The 23,003-nt window shown below is 35.0% G+C and overlaps 3 protein-coding genes and 1 long non-coding RNA gene across 4 annotated transcripts; all 4 read right to left on the reverse strand.

Moving 5' to 3' along the window:
- Positions 1 to 1,949: 1,949 nt before the first annotated feature.
- LOC143148851 (B9 domain-containing protein 1) lies at positions 1,950 to 6,984 on the reverse strand. Its single transcript, XM_076315607.1, has 5 exons — positions 6,859 to 6,984; positions 6,598 to 6,709; positions 5,766 to 5,874; positions 4,681 to 4,799; positions 1,950 to 2,344 (listed from the first exon to the last, which is right to left on the reverse strand). The coding sequence occupies exons 1-5, from the start codon at positions 6,982 to 6,984 to the stop codon at positions 2,241 to 2,243; spliced, it is 570 nt and encodes a 189-aa protein (XP_076171722.1). The 3' UTR covers positions 1,950 to 2,240.
- Positions 6,704 to 8,732, reverse strand: LOC143148852 (uncharacterized). The gene is made up of 2 exons (XM_076315608.1): positions 8,199 to 8,732; positions 6,704 to 8,092 (listed from the first exon to the last, which is right to left on the reverse strand). The coding sequence occupies exons 1-2, from the start codon at positions 8,221 to 8,223 to the stop codon at positions 7,791 to 7,793; spliced, it is 327 nt and encodes a 108-aa protein (XP_076171723.1). The 5' UTR covers positions 8,224 to 8,732; the 3' UTR covers positions 6,704 to 7,790.
- Positions 8,733 to 8,876: 144 nt separating this feature from the next.
- LOC143148850 (putative aconitate hydratase, mitochondrial) lies at positions 8,877 to 16,715 on the reverse strand. The gene is made up of 9 exons (XM_076315606.1): positions 16,545 to 16,715; positions 14,397 to 14,551; positions 13,996 to 14,162; positions 13,154 to 13,909; positions 12,822 to 13,024; positions 11,661 to 11,949; positions 10,481 to 10,754; positions 9,889 to 10,237; positions 8,877 to 9,772 (listed from the first exon to the last, which is right to left on the reverse strand). The coding sequence occupies exons 1-9, from the start codon at positions 16,575 to 16,577 to the stop codon at positions 9,632 to 9,634; spliced, it is 2,367 nt and encodes a 788-aa protein (XP_076171721.1). The 5' UTR covers positions 16,578 to 16,715; the 3' UTR covers positions 8,877 to 9,631.
- Positions 16,716 to 18,416: 1,701 nt separating this feature from the next.
- On the reverse strand, positions 18,417 to 19,365 carry LOC143149491 (uncharacterized). Its single transcript, XR_012992795.1, has 3 exons — positions 19,309 to 19,365; positions 19,000 to 19,140; positions 18,417 to 18,873 (listed from the first exon to the last, which is right to left on the reverse strand). It is a non-coding gene; the product is annotated as an uncharacterized LOC143149491 (long non-coding RNA).
- Between the last annotated feature and the right edge of the window lie 3,638 nt (positions 19,366 to 23,003).

Raw genomic sequence — 23,003 nt, forward strand, 5'->3', positions numbered from 1 at the left:
ATATTACATCCTCTCCTTACGAAAGGTTTCTAATACCTTAATCCATGGTCGTCTCTATCGGTTTTAATACAACAATTTTCCACTAAAATATGAAATGACCCAAGCAGCATCCTCCATAATCGTAATAGCCGTGTAGAAAATTGAGGATTACCGGGAACAGTTGATACAAATGGTGTCATAAAATCTATAAGGTGCACTCGCAAACTTTTAATACAAGGGAAAGAAAGTCCTCACCCTAATCGTAACATAATTTCAGGTTTCATTTTATTATCATACTTCGTACTTGTTTGGTTCTAGTCCTTAACAATCGAGTAATTAACAACCGTATATGAAACGTGATTCGTGCGATTAATTTGTAGATAATATACCGTAAAAGTTTATCCCGAATATTGACATTTAAAGATCGGTTTGATGTTTTAAAAATGTTTCGCACGAATAGTGGAAAATTTATCGTGTGCAATATGTATCGTTTCAACGTTGCTCTTTATTTTGCGCATCGTCGTTTCCATTGACAATAACGTAAATGATCACAATGTTGTGTAAAATTACTGTGTTGTGTTTGAATAATGGAAACATTTAATCAACGACAATGATCATAGAAACTACAATCGAAACGCGAAAGCAGGGTGTTTCGTCCGAACAAAAGCCAACGTACAAAGAGCGTAAGTTCGTCCCAGATCTGCTAGTTGGAGTCATCAATAAGACTTCACTAGCAGATCCTGCCTTAGACGCGACGCAATTAATCGTTTGAATAGTATCCAACGTTAGCAGAATACTGCTTTTCGTACCCAATATTACTTATTGCTATTACGAACGATGCCATTCTAACTACGAATGATGTATCGTATCTTGGGAAAAATACGATCTTTGATAACCGAATGTGTAATCATTTCAAGTGCCGTTAAGAATTATTCTTTTTCGTTAATCGTCTTTCTTAAATATACGTTAGCCAAAAAGAAAAAAGTATATTTAGAGAAGGAACAGTTGATAGGTAGCGTTGCATTCCCTGCAACCGTTATAAACACAAAGACCATTTCTATTTTTCACAAAGAAACAGTACCAAATAAAAGGCACTGTACGAAATGTTTCTACGGATGAAAATCTCATTGCATCGAGACTACAAAAAAATTAAAGGAACTTTTAAACTCTGTCGACAGTTCTATCGACGTTTCTGTCCGGCGAATGCCCTTTTTCTATGTCGACAGTAGGGAATGTAAAATGATTTGTCGAAATAATCCGTGCAAATTCATTCGCGGACAACGAGCATCGTGATATCGGCGAATGAATAAAAGTGAACCAACTCGCCGCTGTAAAAGGATTCCGATTCGTTGTTCGAAAAGATTGGTATAGCGTGAGAAAATTGTAAATCTCGGAAGACAAAAATTTTACGTACAAAATATTCACCATAGGTTACATTTGTACGAACTCGTAAATCTAAAAATATATGTGCGAAATACATTTAAAGAATTAAAGAAACTTTTTCGGTTCGTTTTCGGTAGTTTTTGAGAAAGTAAGGAATAATGTTTCTCGGAGCAACAAAACAGAAAATTTCCTTGAAATAGAACGACGACTACGGTTCAGCCATGGGTATTATGGTTTTCTTTGCGTCAATTACTTACGTGCCAAATATTTATGTAAGTGATAAAAGTTATTCGTACTTTTTCTTCTAATTATGTACATATTCGTTATCGAACGATCGTATAATACTGTAGTACCACCCAAACGATATCATTAATTATTTTAGGCTCTCTTCAACCGTCTACAAAGTCAAAGATTTTAACTGAAAAATTGTATTTATTTTTCAAATTCTATGTACAAAAAACTTTTCGATGCAGCACATTTATAAGAGTTCTCACCAGCTGAACAAAGTATCAAAGAACAGAAAGTAATATTCGATGATTAACGAAACGATGGTCGGCACGTTGACCGTTATGTTGGTAACGGATAATAAAAATATCAAATTTAAATAACATTCCTGACATTTCGAATACTATGAAATAATTTATACTCAAGTTGAAATCTATCGAATACTTCTATTCTTTGGATTATAATTCAAACACACTGGAACATTCCTAGACACGATGGTCGCTGCCAATACGTTGATCAACATTTACCGTTAATCGTGTCGATTTTCGTTGTTTCCGTGTATCTTAAGGAGCATTGCGTCTTCTTCGTTCACGAGGAGCAGAAAACGAAAAGCACCGGTCTCGTATTCGGTGTTTGCGACTCGGTAAATCTCATTACTTCTTGTGCCTCTCGCCATTGTTGTATCCCAACTTAAAGAAATCTTTCAGCACCGCGTTTAATGTTACGGTAACAATACCCTCCACTCTCATGCGCGTGACTGCAATTATAAAGGAGAAGTTATGAGACTCGAGACCGCCCTTCATGCCACATAGAAACATCAGGTGCGCGTAGCTTTCTATACGGTCCGTAGTCGCTGGAAATCTCGGAAAATAAACCGTGTTTCGGAGTTAACAGCTTCATTCAAACCACTTTATTCCGTCGCCCTTTAGGGCCGCGAAATCATAAAATGTCTGGGCTGAAAATCGTTCAGTGCGCTCTCAATATAGAAACACAGCTTCAAGCAATTAAAAACCAGGTCAGGCGGCCTGTGCGATCTTTTCCATTGAAAATATTTCTGCTTAACTTTTCATACTGCGATTTAACACTTATCGTGCCCGATCACGCGAACGCGACGAATCGCTTTGTAATAAAAAAGCACCCCTTTGTGCTTTGAACTTTTCTCTGCGAAATGTATCCTTTTCATCGATTATGTAACGATGAACACAATGATTAAAGAAAATGTTCATTCCGCGTACTGCTCGCTTTAGAAAAATTCTTTCGAATATACAGTATTCGATCAATGCAACCTTTCACTTGCGCAAACAAAATATTTAATCGGTTTTCTGAAGTTTCTTCGACTCCATTGTCAGCCTCTTTCGATACAAGTAAATGTAAAATAAATTATATAAAATGAATAAACATAATGTAAGTGTACATAGTTTTTGGATTTTATTCTCTTATACGATATTAATTTAATTTGGTTCCATTGTTCTTTCCTTCGATTGATTTTCTTTCGAATAAGGATCAACTGCGCAGAACGGCTGTTTTTCTTTTCGTTTTTTAACAGCCAAGAGGAATTAGAGAGTCGATTTCAATGCCCAATAAATAATCGTATAACTGGTTTTCTCATGACTTTTGTAGATAGTTTCAGTTGTGTTGTTGTAATTTATATTCTACATGTAGTTACGACCATTAAATAATTTGGTTGTCTTCTACGATGACTCAAGATGACTTTTTCAAATATTCTTAAATCTATTTCAATCTTTCGTTGTTTCGTGTTCCTCTTTATATTACGTTTACTTATTTTTAAAAATTTATTTTAGATTTACACGAGGTTGAAAATTCAGTTAAAAACGTTTTACGAAATTTATTACAATTTTGTTTAATTCGCATAGTTTTGTTCGTTTTCGTTTTTAGTTTAACGTCTACAATGATAAATTGTGTTAGACAATATTTGAAATTAGAAAAACACGACGGAATTATAAATTAAAATTGAGACGTACTTTGTCGATTAATAGTGTAATGAAATTACAAAGAACTTGAATAATGCAAACAAAGATAAGTACGATACATTCTACAGATTTTATACATGTATACATACATTGGTAGTGTCATCAATATTAATACCAATGTTGTGTGAATAGTAAGGTAAATGTTTGCCTAATTTTCTAATCAATTTCTCCTCTCTGATTTAGAACTTGGTAATGCAAAATTAAGTTAATTATCATAAGTATTTCATGTACTGATATTAGTAGATCGGATGAAGAAATAATTATAAATTATTTACCCGGCAGTGAATAGGAATAATTATAATTTTTATTAAGTGTTTAGCTTTAAATTAACGTATATGCAAATAAAATTAAAGAAATCGGTCAAGGGTTATCGTTGTTGGATTAAAATTAACTCGTTCAAAAACGAATAAACAGTTATGCTTCGTTTATTTTAAAAAAGAAGGAACTTTGAGACTGACAAGTTTCATTTTCTTTCCGTATATTCCCGAAGTTGTTCTTTAGTGTTACGAGATACATTTCACCGAGAAAAATTCAAAAATGGAGTTATATTTTTTATTATACAATAAATCAATGTAATACTATACTTTTACGTGGCAGTCTAAAAAAAAAAAACTCGTCCGTTTACACACGAGCGTATAAAATTTCAAGATTCTATATTTTAGATAGCGAATTGTTTTTACCCCGACAGAAACAAAATATTTATAACGATCGCGATATCCATATCAGTCTTGCGACAATGTTGCTCTCTTGTATCATTAGGAAATTCTACTGCGATTAAAATGCTGTTTTTCATGAAAATTTTATGGAAGATCACTTGAACAGAACGGATCACGTCCCATTAAATTGGTAACTTTATGTTCAATTATATCAGTCGATATTAGAAAGTAATATTAAACACATCACTTGACGCGAGCTTGAGAATTTGATGTATGACATATATGCTATAGCTTAATTTAATCGCTCATTGGTACGGAATGTGCATGTTAATACACCCGACGTATTGACTGTCCTAAATACGCTGAATCCCCGTGAGTCCAATTAATTTAATGTCAGCAGTACGTCACAGTGGACCGATGTAAAATCGTTCCAAATATTGCCTTACGTTCTCTTCCGCCGCCAGAGGCCAATATCGTCGGATCAATTAGTTCTGGTCTTCTACCGGTTAACCAAGCTGCAAATCGCTGTAATGCTGAAGAGGACTCCGGTACGTACACCGACACTCTACGGAATTTCCGTGCTTTAGAACAACCCTCGATTAAGGGGGAACACCACCTCTACGATTTCAAAAGAATCAATATTTCTTTTTGTCCATTTTCTTCAAACTGAACGTTTCCGGAACGCTGTCTTAAAATATCAAGGGAAAATTGAATCTATTAACAAGGATATAACATTTTCTAGGAACGTGGCACATCCAAAGCTTGGATTCGTAAATTTTAATCGCGTTTTTCTCGAAAGAGATTTCTTCAAACTGCTGGGTAATGTTTCACAGAAATTACTTGTTTATCTGACGTTTCAATTGTAAGATTGCGATAAAATTCTCTATTGTTGCATCTAGAAACTTCTTTCTCGAATACTTTTCTGAAAACGCTTAATAAACTGTCAAATTTACGTATTGATTTGAAAAATTTTTTCTGTTACAAATCAATGTATTATTCGAACAAATCTGTTCGTGCGACAATGTCGACATTCGTATAGTTTCTAGAAATGCTATTTTCGTTTACTTTTGACCATGAGAACCAGAAAAATTTACCTCACCGTGCGATTAAAAAATTGCAGTATCGTGGTGTTAGGACGCTTGTATTTTCAATAGACACAGACATTGTTTTAAAAAAATTATCAGACATATCGACGAAAGTAATGTACTTTTAATAAATATAGGAAACATTTGTATTAGACATTCCGTATTATTGGAAAAAATTCCTAAATATTAGTATACTTTTGATCCGAAAGGTGGTGTTACTCCTTATAGAAAAGTAATTTTGTCATGTAATATATGAAATATTGTAAAATCATCGCAATAATATTAAAGCAAATAACACATGTACTTCGTTAATCCTATCGTACTTCGCTGACAATATAATAAACTATATCGACGTAAGTTTCAAATTAAATACCATAGCACGATACGAGCTGATATTCTAGTAAAAAGTTCAAACAAGCTTATTGCTTGACCTGATAGCTTAATACCTTTTCTCATGGTGACCTGTTGTTAACGGTAAATGACATACTCCGTATCCCCTGATGACGTCGTGTCCGAAGATGTCCAGACCGTAAATTGACATTATCAGTTGTGGCCCTAAGACATAACTTTATGAAAGAAAACTGACAAAACTTCATCCATATACAGAGTATTCTTAAAACAAGAAGTTGAATTTTAGAAATAAATTCTTTTTATTGTAACGATACAAAAATTCTTATTTCGAAAGCAAACTGTTTTTAAAAATAAGGAAGCCTGAAGTAATTTAATAAATTAATTTAAATAAATTTATCGAAAAATAAAAATATCTCATTTGTGCGGAGGGATTCAAAAATAGTGCCTCAAATTTTAAAGACGAGATTGACTCTTAGAATTAAGGAAGAGATTTTAATACACATGCAAAATTACAGCAGCAAAATTATAACATAACTCTATAATATAAAAATTTTATACAGAACAGACGATAAAGAAGACACAAATAGTACAAAATAGGATATATTGAAATATATTCTAGAAATTAGGAAAAAAAATTTTAAGTAACGTATGTTTGAGTTAGAATTATTAAGATATCTCCTTCTTGTGGTTTCTTTATTAGGTATGTGTTGTTTATCACCTTGTTATATTATACTATATTATACAATTATGGTATAATTTTAAGTATGCACTTGTAACCAAAGCACCTATGTACATGAATACGAAAAACAGTTTCTCTCTGCATTGATTATTTCACACTGTCTTCATGTACACTCATTCAAAAAGCCAAAGTTTCCCGAATGGCTGGTACAAACTATTAGAAATGGATGAATATCTTTTTAAACTTACATCCATGTGGATTGGTACTTTTGAACGTGATTTCCAAGGGGAAGTTCCAAACGGCTAAGTTTCGCGGGTCATTGCTGCATTTACACATCTGTGTCAAACCCTCTTCGATACCCTAAGGGAATTTTTATAAATTAATATATTGTCGCTGTAAAGCTCAAATTCACATTGATGACCACGTACGTTAGTCGATCCAACAGTTATTATTAAGTAAAAATTACTTCATTGAGTAAAGTGTATTTATTAAATAAAAAAATCACTCACAGCGACTACGCTCCATTCGGGCCCAAAATGAAATCCGTATTTGCAATAAGCGTTGTCGATGTCATAAAATTCCGCGTTTTCGATGGAACCGGTGACCGATAGAAAAAATTCACCCTCAACCGACATGACCGACACAATAAAATTCACCAACGTACGCAATATGTGTTGTACGAATTTGAAGAAGAACAAAATCCTGCGAATGAAAGATCAGAAGCAACGTGTGCCTATTTACGTTCTTCGGCCGCTTTGTATACGATTATGAGAATTCGTCGTCGTGGTAACGAAGCATGCGCCCCACTTTTACGTGGAACATGTGCTGCGTTCAACACTTAAAAGACTCTGGGGTTGGTTACAGCATAGAGAAGTTTTCCCTTTTAATATTCAGAAAGCGACACTCAGTTTGGTATTTCATAATGAAGCGAGTCCCACTTATAAGGAGAACAACAAACAATTTATACGCTAAATGTAAAATACGATTAAAAATTTCCATGTCAATTATCTGTCTTATTTTAAATCCAATTTCGAGTTTATAGTCAGATACATTATCCGTAAATAAAATTTATTCCATTTATTTATCGAACTCGTATAAACGTAAATGTACTGTTATTTTTGAACGAGTGTTAACAGAACTTCGGTGCAACATTGTAATAAACTGGAACTTTAATACCAATATGAATTTATTTCACCGATTAGTTACGTTTCGGTAAACAACTGTCAATCTTTCTAAATTTGCATAATCATCCAGCAACAATTAAATATAACGTTCATGATAACGTTTATCTAGAAAATTAATGCAGCCGTCATAAATTTCAATTTTAATCATTTACATTTAATACTTACTTACTTTATTAAATACTTTAATACTAATTATTTTATTTTACATTTACAATAGAATATCTAATCTTAGTTTTGAATAAAATTTCGATAGAGAGTTACTGTTTATTTACGTAGACAATAAACAATAAAAATAATATAGTCAAATATCGAAAGAAAACAAATATTAAGAGAATACGTCTCTTAAAGATGTTTTCAAGCACGTGTTCTGTTTGAAGAATTACCATCTCCAAGGCGCATGCGCGTCGAAATGATTCTTGTTTGAAACCCAACGTTTGTCTGGTGATCTCCGATCGATAGTCTCCGGAGAAATTAATATTACGATAGATCATTTGTCGTTTAATATTGAAATGCTTCGGCTTGCATTTGTCCGTTCTTCCTGTCAAAAGAGGTAAGTGATCTATACGTATTTGAAAAATAAATCAACGTCAGGCATAATAGCTTCGAGGTTATAAAATCACATTGGACGTGTTTACAAACACATTTGCAAAATTTTGATAACGTACCTTTACAACAATTACTTATAAACATAGTTACTAGTTTAAGATGATTACAAACTTAATTTATCACGTTTTAAACACTTTAATAAAGAAAAAAATGTTATCAATAAAATAATGTATTTCCTACTAGTCATCTTATAATTTTACTAACTGCCCAACTGAATAATTACAATTTTCAGTTACCGTTATTGTGAAATTATACCAGTATTTTGAAAATGATAAAACACATTATTGCATACAACTAAAGTTTTCACTTGGTCAATTTAACATATCATTGATAGCAGTTTGAGAATTACTAACAATTAAAAATATTTCTTTACTGAAAATGATCGCGACAAGGTAAAATAATGTTGATTTTCTATTTATTAAATAACAATTTTATTAATTTTATAGAGTAAATAGGTAGTTTTCTGCAATATCAACAGATGGTAATAATTGCAGAAATTAATAGTTCTCACAAATGTAACCGACTTGTACGTATCACAATTATCGCATGTAATAATCGCTAGAAATAGAGATAAGTGGAGTCGCAATAATTATAATTTTTCCATATTTCGTATCATAAAATATCATCGATCAAGGAAAGTATACATTGTACTGTTTTACAATTGTTCGAATTACTGCAAATTTTATCTTTTCCCAATTCGTGGTCCTCGATCAATTAAATATAATCACAATGCACCATTCGCTGCGCAATTTTTTATTCGTTTCTCAAGTAATAACAGCGATTTTACACTTTATTTCGTTAGTTGTATCTATAAAATTGTATAACTGTAACGTGTCCTACTGGATGAACAATATACATAAGATTTCAACAGGCGAAAATGAAACTCGTAGGTGACCGAGGCAGGCAACTCTGGCATGCCATCGTCTGGCTGTACACGATTTAAAAATGAACACGCTGGCACGACTAAGTTGCATACCTGTCCCACTGACGTGCATGGGAATTTCCCCTTGATCTTTACATGAAACTCGGACGAACTCTCGGGGCGCAATGATGATTGCAAGAAATGGGCAGGGTTTAATCTAAACAATTCGATTATTCCTTCCTAGAATTAATGTGTACTAGAAACTTTGCTAGATACGAGCTTCACCCAGCTCGGTTCATCATTCTTCGATCATATGGATGGCGAACGTGTTGAGATATTTTCACGACAAGAAAACTGTATCTATCATCGTCGTTGTTCAGCGTACAAATTGAACGTTTGTTTCAAGAAACTTTCTCGACACTATGGATATTTGTCAACCGGTAAATTGCACGAAGCCGCATTACAACGATTCATGATTACTTGATAGATACCTATCCGGAATATTAGTGTGTCGTATCGAAACATATTTTCATTCGAGATCCGCTATCGCTATATACGCAACTAGCTACGATCGTGTACGTTTCTGCGAATGATGACAATCCTTCGCACTTCTCAGTTGATTGAACGCTTTTACTTTCCGCTCGCGATCTCTTTCATGCGATTCAGAGCGGAGCCTGCCTTAAACCAGGATATTTGTTGGTCGTTCATGGTGTGGTTTAAGCTAATGGTGTCGACTTTGCCGTCTTTGTGCTTGATCTCCGCTTTCACGGGCTAGAAATTACAAAAAATGTATTAATTGAAAGTTAAAATCGATCCAAGTGTTTCGACTTGATCATGGATTAACTGTAAACTCGTCTAACGAAGGAATTATTATGATCAAGATGTACCTTGCCAGGTGCCAGATCTTTCAATCCCAGGAGACTGATCTTATCCGTTGGTTGAATTTTGTCATAATCACTGGGATCAGCGAAGGTCAGAGGTAACAGTCCTTGTTTCTTCAAGTTAGTTTCGTGGATACGCGCAAAGCTCTTCACAATGATGGCACGACCGCCAAGATGTCTTGGTTCAAGGGCAGCGTGCTCGCGAGACGAACCCTCTCCGTAGTTTTCATCACCAACAGCCACCCATTTCACACCATTCTTCTTGTAATCGCGAGCAACGTCCGGGACTGCCGCCCATTGGCCCGTCAATTGGTTCTTGATCTTGTTCATCTCACCATTTTCGGCATTCACAGCGCTATGAAATTCATATGAATGTCTTAAGTGTTGTTTGAACAAGTCAGGGGACAGGTTTGGGTTATGTTATTTTTTAAATTCCCGGTACTATGAAACTCACGCGAATGTTTGAGGTTTTATTCTTACAAGTCAGGGTATAGATCTAGGTTGGGTTAATTACAAACATCATGGCGCTATGAAATTCTCGTAAATGTTTTAAGCGTCGCTTGAACAAATGAAAGTAAAGGTAAGCCGTAAAACATACCCAATGAACATGTTGTTGGAGATATTGTCCAGGTGACCACGATATTTGAGCCAGGGACCTGCAGCCGAGATGTGATCGGTGGTGCATTTGCCTTTGACTTTGATTAAAACTGTCATGTCAGTAAGATCTTTGCCGTCCCATTTATCGAACGGCTCCAATAGCTGCAATCTTTGACTTTTCGGGTCCACGTCAACCTTAACTTTGGTACCATCGGACGGTGGTGCGTCGTACGTGTCCAAACCAGGGTCAAAACCGCGACTTGGGAGTTCATCACCTGAAATGTTAACAGAAAATATTTACATTCCTTTCTGTCTTTGATATTTTCTACAGAAGCCAATTTCACATTTCCAATTCGTTGATTACATATATCTGAACTATAAATATCCCCTACGATTCGCGAACATTGTATTATTTTTATATAAGTTAAGTCACTCAGAAAGACGACCTTCGTTCTTTACACCTCCACGTACAAAAAGTACTATCGACATCGGATTATTTCTCTTTCGAAATCAAGTAAGATTTATCCGAAGCATTTGTGTACATTATCTAAAATAATCGAGTTATTTAGGTCAAAGGTGGAATCGAATATTTTTTCCTGAGCCTTAATCGAGTACGAATGCAACTGATAACGTTACGTTCGTTAAATGGTATTAACCAAAAGAATAGATTTAAAAAGATAGTACAATTTTGATACCGAAAGTGTACTAAAAGATTAATTAATGTAGAAAAAAGGACTGAACTATCGAAGTCTGTGCCAAAATATCAGTTCTTCAGAGTTAAGTTAAGTAAAGTTAAATTTTTACCGAGGAATATTTAGTGTGCTTAATCGCTATTAGAATTATTAAATTTCAGTATACATTAATAAAACAATTAACTGCTAAAATGAAAATTGATTGAAAACCCCTCGTAACCAAATAGATGCTTATATATTAATGTAATGCTTAACGAAACGTGTAACCTTATCTTGAAAGCTACAAAGAGCGTTTGATAAATTGTACACAGACAGCTCCGAAGCATAGTGAAACAGATATCTTGGAGCATGAGTCATGAGTAATTATCCATAAATTAGCGTAGCGTTACTAGACACTATTAACCGACTCTTATCTTTCTTACCGTTTCACACACATTCTTGGAAATCTTAGATAAATTAATTCATTTCTTAAAGAAATACAACACTTGCCATATGGATCTTTCAAAAGGAATTCCTTTCCATTTTTGCCCTTGAGTTTATCCGTTACGGGGTTGAAGTCTAATCGGCCAGCGATAGAAAGGGCAGTGACGAGTTCGGGGCTAGTGACAAATGCATGTGTCGCAGGATTGGCATCATTACGTCCTGTAAAGTTACGGTTGTACGATGTAACGATTGTGTTCTTGTCACCCTTCTTGATATCCTGACGATCCCACTGGCCGATGCAAGGTCCGCAAGCGTTAGCGAGCACGGTACCTCCGAAATCACGAAGAATTTGTGCCTACGTAACAGATGTTAGACGTTATCGGTAATCGTCGATATATGTCTTCTAAAATTACAGAAGTTAGTAATCATGAAAATTGGGCACAATGGACCAAGGATATTTTAAAATGTCAAATTTAAACAGTCTTTAACGGATTAAAATTTCTTTCAGATCGATAACATTTTCATTTAAGTTTTGTAGGCTTGCAACAAGCATTTGCTTATCTGTGATTCATAAGATAATAAATGAGTCATTATTTCATCAGAAAAAGAATTCAAGAACTGTAGATTATCGATTAACATCGTTCCACTTTCAAAATGTTCTTCAACTTCCATCGATAGATCACGGTGACAAACTAATGTTAGCTCAAAAATTTCTCGCAAAAATAATACTGTAACTTATAAGCATTTTATTGGCCAGTTTACAAGACCTACAGATCTGTCCATAGAAAGGAGATAAAGAAACAATTCCAACTTAGAAGCCAGTTTTCAATGTAGATTGAAAGGATAGGAGTTACATACCAGAAAGAAAGAATACTTCGAAAATGATAAGATTTCTAATGGAAGATTGAAAGCTGTTTGCACAAATCACGTATATACTATCTTTACGTAATATCCGTTCTTTCGACAATTTTTAGCGACGTAGTTTAAACAGACTATCTTGCAGACATTTTTAAAACTATACCGTGCAAATTCTCGGGTCTCTATATTTTTCTTTTTACATTGTCAAAATACATCGATCCGAGCCAAATTAAGAATTGGCGTGGGTTGTAGCGTCGTTGCTAAGTGTCGTGTAGCAATGCCTGGCAATGTGTCAGAAACTGTGCAACCACAAATTGTCTACAAGCTTTCTAACAGAGTTACAGGGTGACATACTAAAAAGAAACTTACAATTCCGTCACGTTCGATGGTAGCACGAATTTGTTCAGACCCTGGTGTGACATTGAACGCGGACTTCGCTTTCAAACCGTTGTCGAGAGCTTGTTTCGCAATGTTTGCGCATCTGCCCATGTCTTCGTACGAACTGTTCGTGCAGGAACCGATTAAACCGACCTTGATCTCGTTAGGCCAACCGTTCTTCTTGGCATTCTCACCTGGTTGCAATCATTACGATTCATCGCCGATTATTGTACGCGAACATTACCCCTCATAATTTGTTAATTCGTCTAAAAGGGGTTCGATAATAAAACACGGCGAGTTACGGCAGCCCGTGACCTACTTACCCAATTTCGAAATAGGATGAGCAAGATCGGGGGTAAACGGTCCGTTCACGTGTGGTTCCAGCGTCGAAAGATCTAATTCTATGATTTGATCGTATTTGGCATTCGCATCCGCGGTTAGAAGGCTCATTTTGTGTTGATCCGCCGCATTGGCGATTTCCGAACGACCGGTCGCTCTCAAATAATCCTGCATACGATAGTTGTAAGGGAAGATCGAAGTAGTAGCACCGATTTCGGCACCCATGTTGCAAATAGTCGCCATACCAGTACAGCTAATGCTATCGACACCAGGTCCAAAGTACTCAACGATCGCTCCGGTTCCACCTTTCACGGTTAGGATGCCAGCTACCTTCAGAATAATATCCTTGGGGCTGGTCCACCCTTTCAAGCTGCCAGTCAGTTTTACTCCAATGACTTTGGGGCATTTTAACTCCCACGGGATGTTGGCCATCACGTCGACAGCATCAGCACCACCTACACCGATGCACAGACAGCCTAGACCACCGCCATTCGGTGTATGCGAATCTGTACCGATCATCAACAAACCGGGGAAAGCGTAATTCTCGAGGATGATCTGATGAATAATACCAGACCCGGGATTCCAGAAACCGACCCCGTATTTGGCACCAGCTGTTTTCAGAAAGTTGTACACTTCCTTGTTGATGTCTTTCGCGCGTTTCAAATCCTTGTCTCCACCGACTTGCGCTTCGATCAAGTGATCGCAGTGAATCGTGGAAGGAACAGCGACTTTTGGTAATCCTGTAGAGGGAAATTAGGAACGTTGTAAAAAAAAAAAATACGGGCACAGTGTCGTGGAATACATAACGAACGCGTTGCACATGTACCAGAGCTGATGAATTGTAACATGGCCATCTGAGCAGTTGCATCTTGCATTGCCACGCGATCTGGTCGTAACCTAAGATAGCTTGTGCCACGAACGATTTCTTGCTTGCCGGGTTCATCGAGGTGAGAGTACAAAACTTTTTCGGAAAGAGTCAGTGGCCGGGTCAACCTGCAAAATACAATAATTTTAATGTATTTACACCATTGTATATCAATGTTCTATTCGTAAGAAAATATAATAATGACAATATGTGTATACATATGATAATCTATATAACAACGTATGACTCTGGAAACTCAGAACCGTTTTAAACAGAAATTATGTTTTCGTGTTTCTACTAAATCGTAGAGAAATTTTCGAAAATATTGACAACGAGGTTGCTTTCAAGAATATTTCTCCTACCTTTTCTTAACTGTTTTCAGATTTGCTTCCAATTTATCGTATGGTAGGTAACTTGTCGAATCGAATTTGGACATCGCCACTTTCGCGGCAGCGAAACTCAATGGGCTTACGCTGAAACATCTTTGTTGGATGTCTGCCGCGAATACGGCTAGCTTCTGAAAAAGAAATTTGCGTATTAAGTGTTGTATCAGTATTTAAAGAAATATTAAGGAGAAAAGGGTACACGTGTTCGTTGCATTTTAAAGCAATAGTGGATGTAACGTGGTAAAAAAATTTTATAAAAGTTTCAGTGAGCTCGCAATATTATAAAATTAAATTATATTATTAAGATAAAATTGTATTTTCTAATTAAATAATATCAAAGTATCGAATTTAATGTAAGTTAACACGAGAAAGTTTTATCAATTCCAAATGTGCTCCGTCACGAGTAACAAGAATGAACATAAGCTCCAAATCAACGAACTTGTAAGAAATTAAATTTGAAGTATTGCGACAGTGTGCAATATTGCATATCATAGTATCAACGGCGTTACAAATACTATTTTCGTAAAAGAGTTTAGAAATTCTTCGAATCTTGTTACGCGAGATTAAGAGTAACAACCTAAATTTATAAACTTGTTTTCTGACTTTATTATCTCAAGTGCATGATAATTATGGCTTCATTATCGTAAATGCACAAAAGGCAATAACGTTATCAAATTTTATTGCCAATGAAAGTGTCTTCTTGTATTCACAAATGCAAATACGGTATAAATACACGCAAATTCTGAACGCTATTTTATTTTTAGACATATATCGTTGTACGTGACGAGGTCGTTAAAAAGAACAGTTTAAAAAAGCGATTACAATAATAGAAAAGGATATAAGTAGCTATATTTTGTCATGTGCTCAACCATTATGTATGTGAACATATTACGAAATAGTATGCAAAGATTTATCTATACACATCACTAGTTACATAATTCAATTATTCGTGTACATCAAACTTAAAACGACTCCAGTTTTCTCGCAAGATCAAGAACAAAAAGGATCATATTGAAAGAATACGTAGAATTACACTACAGTAAATCATCGCTAAGAATGATAAACAACTCTTATCTGGTTTATTAAACATACTTGTCTTCCAATGATTTATTATACTTTTTCATAACAAGAGGATCGAATTCTGGGCTGATACATATTTTCCTTTCGTCTGTGCCAGCCGCGCACTCTATTTCTGCGCAATGGCTGAAGACATAACCTCTAAGGTATCCAAAAATGAACTCGTTACATACATACACACATACATGCATACATACATACCTACAAACATACATACCTGCATGCATGCATACATACATACATATATACATATATACATATATGTAATATACACACATATATATATATATATATATATATATATATATATATATATATATATATATATATTTTAGACAGATTATATAACATTCAAATAACGTTTTTCGAATTCTTCTATCTCTTTAATCTTTCATATCGTTATCATTGCACCAGTTACCATTATTGACACGTCTGTAACACTTCCAATATATCATGGCTCTAAAATATCAGATCACTTTAACTCACAGAGATAGGTCACATGCTCGATTAACGCCCCAACTATGAAATTCACTCCGATTTGACAATCAAAATATAGCTTGACGCAATCGAGATATTATGCAAGAAAGGACAAAGTGTGCTTTAAACTGTCTGTCACTTTAAGTTTCTAAATTGTGCCGAAAGGCTCGTTACTTGGTCCACAGAGGACATGAGCACTCTTCGAAATAATTAAAGGATCACTTTCCTGAACAAATCATAAAAATGAATCAAACGTCAAAGATGAATGAAACACTGCGAACTTTATGTCTACATTGTATGGTACTTCGGAAATTTTTTAGTATTGAATACCTCAGTAAAAAATCAATTCATTTGAATCGGTGATCCTTCAATTGTTATCGACAATGTATTCTCATCAATATTTGAATTAATTCTCAGCTTATTAACGGCTTATCGACGGCTCGACCTTATTAACGGAGCCGAACCATCTGAATTCAAATTAGAGCACCAGTATTCTCATACCGGTCCGCAAATTACACATTTCGCACGTAGATTTCGGTCGACCTTATTAATCGAAAATCGTTATCATACCTGGCCACTAAGTATTCGAGTACAGTACAACATCGTCGACGAAGGGAACCTCCAGTAACGTTGTAAGTTGTGCCGAATTGGACTTCTAGGTGGAAGAAAGCGCAGGCGCGGAATGAAACAACGAAAAAATTATTCCTCTCGTGGCAGTCCTTCTCAAACCGGCCACTCAAGAACTGAGGGAAATTCGGCTTGGCTTTCTCGTGTCGATGCAGAAGAGCCACGCATGCGCGTCAACAGAACGCTTTGAATACGAACGTTATCGGAACAACATACTGGCGCCCTCTTGCTTGCTGCTTCTTGAAGAGTCGTTACTGGTATTACAGTTGAACACCTAATCAGTGCCGATACCGTTGAATTGTTGCCAATTCGAAGAAACTCTGCAACTCGTGACAACGTTTCGTCACCGGTGAAGTACCTTGTCTGTATCTATATTATAGACGAGGTATAACACAAAAGGTGTAAAATATAAAATAATAAATAATGAAATTAGCGTCACACCGATCCGAGGACTCATTCGCTCCGTTATGAAAATCAATAAAGATGATAAACGTAGAAAACACAAAGTCGTGATGATTATACTAAATTGTACAGACCAACGGTCACTGCGAAGTATAGAATATCGTTGAAAAGCTTATGAACAAAAAGGTTTAATGGGTGGTTTCAGTTACCGCAAAGATCCCATGCAAAAAATATAAGACAAAATGTGCTGCACCGGTACTGACTTAATTAGCCGCTTAACTTTCAATATCATCTGAATGTGCTATCATAATCCTATATATCAGTAATGAAAACAAACTATATTAATAATAACGGGAATCGATACGACAAATGACAATGTTATCGACTAAGTTTGTACAATCGTTTACCACGTAAACTCAACACTCGAGAAGCGACTAACTAAATACACAAGTGCAAACTAATTTCCGTTAATTTTTTCTCAAAATTATGAAGATATGATTTCACATCTCACGAATCGAGGACTTACAAATTCTTTATCATTTCAGTAGAAATTAAAAATCAATCATAACGAGAATTAATTGTTTTGATAACATTCAAAGCCATAAATGATTCAATTTTAATAGTAGAATAACTGCTTTCTTTAATATTATGGTTGAAATATTGTCAATTTTAAAAATAGATAATATAATATATATACATTGTAATAATCTTATTATTTAATATCTAAACCAAACTTAAACATCAATTCAAATTACCGTAGACCATAGTAGTTGCTGAAAAGGTAATCTAACCTAACTAAAATGTCAGTTCAAATTGACACATTTAATCTAAACATGATGCAATAACCAATAGATGACTGGTTTTCTTTTTCTATTTTAAACTGTAAATTGTTTAATAATATACACCTAATGAAGCATAGGTAAAATCAGATTAGGAAATCTGATTAAATTAAATTAGGATAGATTTCAATTTCCGGTCACTGCCAGGTTCGCTACAGTAAAACAAAATAATTTTAGAGCAAATAATACTTTGCATGTATCTTCAAAACTAAAGCCAGGTAGGCGGTTATATGTAGAAATGAACTTGCTCAGGACATTGACCTTGATAACATATATGAAGGTCATTGAAATCAGTGATCGTCCACTTTATAAATAACTACCATCACTGGAGCGACCTCTTCGTTTACGAATGTTGATTCGAAGAACTACTAGTATATCCAACTGAACCACCAGAGTCGGTAAATATAATAATTGCAGAAGATATTTCTGCGCATCGTACGTAAATAGTAGATGAAACAGGAAACATTGTAATAACATTATTCTCAGACCTTTATTCTATAACATTGATATTAATTCTAAGGAAGAAATTATCAACTTTCTAAAGGAAAAGTGAACATTTTTCCTCCTTTTGTTTTCATATCGTCTTGAGTTTGTATAACTCTTTAGCTACATGTAACATTGAAAGGATACATCGATTGATAAAAAATCTGCTTGACCATTATGTTAACGAGGGTTGACGGTGATACTCTGTTCATGATCTGATTATTTGACAAAGTAAGTGAGACTCCGAGCATCTCGATTATATGTACATTCTCCGTATAGTTAGGTATGTTTACCTAAGTTAAGCTTTGTTTTAAGTTTATCACAAAAATGTGAAACAAAGACGTTGCATCCGCCGCAGAATCTTCAGTTTTAAACTTTGTAGCTAATTTCAAACCCATCATGTACGAATCTCTGTGCTCTGGCAAACAATTCTTGTATAAGTAGCTTTCCTACTTGTGCACTTGTTCTTCACACCGGTCACCTTTATTTCTTGTGTAAATAACCGGCTGATCCGAACTGTCAGTTACTTCCTTTTGATGCGTCTGCTTCTAAGAAAAGAAGTAAACACCTACATATCTACACAAATCATTGACGCGAAAGGACCTTATCTGTTGTTAAACGTCTTAAAAGATATTTATGCTTGCTTAATTTACGAGTGGTGTTGGTACTCTTACGTATTCATTTGTGCTAGTGAGAGAAGTAGAAGTTGCAAACATTAAGGACTGTGCAGCTGCTTTCAAAAATTTCTCATTTGGTGCCCACTCAATTAGAAAGTTGTTATTACTAATTTCCAATTTCAAGAATTTTAGCATCGGCTGAAATGGACAGGAAATTGATGACCAAAAGGATCGACTGTCAGGATCCTTCGCCAGGCTCTCGCAGGCAGTACAAATGATTAACTAGGACTTCGGCCAGGACATCAGCCGGTCGCACGCAGGTAACGCAGAAGGAAAACTCACGAAAAACAAGGACAACACCTTTACCTCGAAGCTGCGATCAGTCGCAAAGTTCAATCCGCAAACACGGGCAAACTCGTGCGATCACCCTTCTGTTAGTATATCTAAACCCTCTTTAGAGGTTTTAAAGGCTTTCTTATACCCTCTCATTACCTTATTTATAAATATTAATTTACTTAGTTAATAAAACAGTAACTGCAACTCAGTGTCTCGATCCACCAAGCGATGAGACACAGCCAGGTGGCGTTGATTGTCTTTCTATTCGATCGGACTCGCTAAAAGGAAACAGGATTGACACAGTAAGGCTCCAGGTCTTATCCTTGATGAAATTTTGTTAAACTCCAACAGCAAACATGACCCAGAAGTAAACTTCCTTGCAGTTGGAGGCTAGAATAAGAATCCTTCGTATCCAACCTCGATGATTCGAATAGAGAATCTCCGATGAGGGGACTAGTTACTTTGAATCAGACCCTCTGGCAGAGGATGACTGTTGGGGGATTGATAATTCTGTCCCTGATCTCCAAATCAATATGACGATTAGCGAAAGTTTTCTAGACCTACGACACACAATGACAGACTAGGGTTAACTTCATGGTTGGCATCGCATCATTTATTTCATCGTCTAATTGTTAGACAGAACTAAACGAGGATATCAAAGAAACTTCTGTTTTGTAATCTCAATTATAATGAATGTAGAAAATCGATGAAACTTTAATTCCACCTATTTTCTTTGCGGGCTCCATTTGTAACAATCTTTTCGTGGCGAGACCTGGTAATCTCTATCACTCATAGCAAAGAATTGTTCGATAAAGAGATATGAAAGTTTCAAGTGTTATTTGGACATTTCTCCCTTGTAATATAATATTTATATTATATAAAGAAGATTGTGAAAATAAATACAAGTAATTGTTATATCTTCTGAGGCTGATAAGTTGGATATCACTACAAGTGGTATACTCTGGCTACACAAGAACGAGTTTTCTATATTTACCATCTTTACCGACTTCGATGATTCAGTTGAACGTAGTTCGTAAAATCGCCATTTGTAAGTAAAGAGGTCGCTCGATAACCATTGATCTATTACAAAGTTGGTATTTCTATTTCTCAAGAAATATGTTTATGATACATCTTATCTGTATATACTGACTATTTTTAATTCTGGCTTTAATTATTCAAGCACAAACAAACTTGCATGTTTATCAACTGCAAAAAAAAAAACATCGAGAAAATAGCCCCCTGTATTTTGCACATTGCTGAAACGAACAATGTCTTAGCAAACACACCGAAAAACCAACAGAGCAACATTGAACATAAAACTGAGTTACTGAGTTAACTGTATTTAAACAACGAATACGAAAATTATAACAGAATGTATTCCGATGCATCAAAAACCAACCAAGGAACCGAAATAGCAATCACAGCCAACGATAAAATCATAAAACAATGTCTACCTCAAGAAATACTATCCTAGCCACTAGTAATACTAACAAAAAAAAAGCAAATATAAAATCGTACAAAAGATTCAAGAAACCTACACAGAACTTACAAACTCAAATAGGTACATAGTTCTAACATGAGATTCTTCACACCAGGGAATATCTGGAAATGCAAAAGCTTATTTCTACGCAAAACAAGCAGAAAACTCCTCATTGAATGAAATGGTTCACTTCCCTACCAAGACGCCCTCAAGCCAATCTGTAATATGGAAAAAGAAGAATGGAATAAGATATAGAACAGGACAAACAGATCGATGATACACAATATCGCGCAAAATTTCCACTAACAAATATTATATGTTCCCGGAGCATAAGCAAAAAAGACAGGATAGTTATTAGAAGATTAAAAGCTGAGAGCTTGAGAGATACTCAAAGATTATCGACGAATACCTGTTGAAGAATTTTAAATCACCAGTTTGCGATTACTACAGGCAACTATTATCAACGAACCATCTATTCTACGAATGCAAAATATATGAAATACAAAGACGTAAATATAAACTACTCCGAAACACAACTCTAACATTACAGAAGCACGTCGAAAATACTCTTCGTTATTTAAAGAGACCCAACGCATCTAAATCATTAAATTTTTTTTTCAAACAGTTGTCTTAAGTTTAGAAAAAATGCTAACGAAACTGAATATAGAGAGGAATCATGTAAGTACATAGTTGACGGCTTTGTTCATGATTATAGATGTATTGTAGATATAGGTAGTACAGGTGCATTATAGATGTTTATCTAATGCATTATAAGTATATTATATGTGCAAGTGTATACTTTCCGGAAATAATATATACCTACACATAGAAATGTAAAGGCTTACGAAACGGTCAGATATTTAAAAACTGATCAGAAGTTAAATTGACACGTGACTAGTATTCTATTTTTGCTCATTATTGCAATCTTCGCAACTTCACTAGCAGCTCACTGAACTATTATTTGCTTACGATTGATTGCGAAAATTTCTATGAAATAAAAGAGTCGTTTCAGCTTTACAATCAGTTCCTTATTCAAATATAACTGAAGGAAAATGTTACGCAACTTATTTAAACATTTCAAGGAACAGTTATAATAGAAACTCCATTACAGGAGTTAAATGGTATTGAGGGGCACATAATTCGATATTAGTAAGTATTTCTTATATGAACCTTTAAATGACATATCCAGGTTAACTTTATTTTTTCCTTTTTAATGAAATCGTACATTTTGTAATGCAGTAGTCGATGCAGCTCATTATTCTCTGCACAAAGATACCAAACCATTTGTAGCGAAAAATCATTAGTTTCGATGATATTTTAATTTTAGTATTAAGCAGTGGCATTAAAGTTGGTCCTTAAGAATAAGTCCTTCAGTCTGAATACAGAGAGTTACTAGATTTCTAAATAACCCATCAATTATTTGTCGCATTTCCGCAGAAATGTGTCAACATACACACATACGTGGAGAATCTTTTGTTTCGAGCCATTTGGAGTTGTATATTCTTCAATGAAAACTTTATTTTTTAAATATAAAATGCTCTTCGTACACTAAAGGTACAACTATAAGAAATAATTAACCTAAAGAAACTCCACGTGTGTATGCTTCAAAGACGCTAAAATTGAAATCCAGACACTATATACTTGTAAAATATGTATAAAAAAGAAAACAAATACTCCCTTAACACGTTGAACGCCACGCCAGTTTTCTATTCATAATAATATCCCCTATATTTGTTCGAACCGTAGTATTAAAAGTTGAAATATTCGATAATTTGTCGATATACTTGTTATTTAATATTGGGTTGCTTGGGAAGTCATTTCGTTATTTTTTTGGTGAAAATGAAACGCAATTTTTTTAGAGTGTATAAACATTTGATTAAATTATACATTCTCCATTTTGGAAAACGAAATGACTTTCCAAACAACCTAATAGTATTGCTAACGAGAGTGATGCTATTTAAAAGTTAACAAGTTTTAGAGTTCACGTCTCGTAAGTGCTTAGAGTATTATTGTAGCTTTGAAGCACCGGTCCTCAGGGACCACAGTGGCGTTTAACGTGTTAAGAAGTTTGCAAGAGGACCATGACATACTCCTTCGAGTTAAAGAATCTCGAGCAAACAGAACAAGTTGCTGCTGGTCGCGAGTGATCGATGTGACTTTAAAGTTGTGTATAAAAAAAAAAGAAAAAAAAAGGAATGCTTTCCGCTCGCGGATAACGTTAGATCGTTTAGATAGAAAATGATTT

This window comes from Ptiloglossa arizonensis, chromosome 7 (assembly GCF_051014685.1).
Source record: "Ptiloglossa arizonensis isolate GNS036 chromosome 7, iyPtiAriz1_principal, whole genome shotgun sequence".
Classification (NCBI taxonomy): domain Eukaryota; kingdom Metazoa; phylum Arthropoda; class Insecta; order Hymenoptera; family Colletidae; genus Ptiloglossa; species Ptiloglossa arizonensis.

Coding starts and splice junctions, on each gene's coding strand:
- LOC143148851 (XM_076315607.1), bottom strand. CDS start 6,984: ATGTCGGTTGAGGGTGAATTTTTTCTATCGGTCACCGGTTCCATCGAA. Junction 6,710..6,858: donor CCGAATGGAGCGTAGTCGCT/GTGAGTGATTTT, acceptor AAATTCCCTTAG/GGTATCGAAGAGGGTTTGAC. Junction 2,345..4,680: donor CTCTGGCGGCGGAAGAGAAC/GTAAGGCAATAT, acceptor TTATAATTGCAG/TCACGCGCATGAGAGTGGAG.
- LOC143148852 (XM_076315608.1), bottom strand. CDS start 8,223: ATGTTTATAAGTAATTGTTGTAAAG. Junction 8,093..8,198: donor TATAAGTAATTGTTGTAAAG/GTACGTTATCAA, acceptor AAATACGTATAG/ATCACTTACCTCTTTTGACA.
- LOC143148850 (XM_076315606.1), bottom strand. CDS start 16,577: ATGTTGTACTGTACTCGAATACTTAGTGGCCAG. Junction 14,163..14,396: donor CTGAAAACAGTTAAGAAAAG/GTAGGAGAAATA, acceptor TGTATTTTGCAG/GTTGACCCGGCCACTGACTC. Junction 9,773..9,888: donor AAGATCTGGCACCTGGCAAG/GTACATCTTGAT, acceptor TGTAATTTCTAG/CCCGTGAAAGCGGAGATCAA.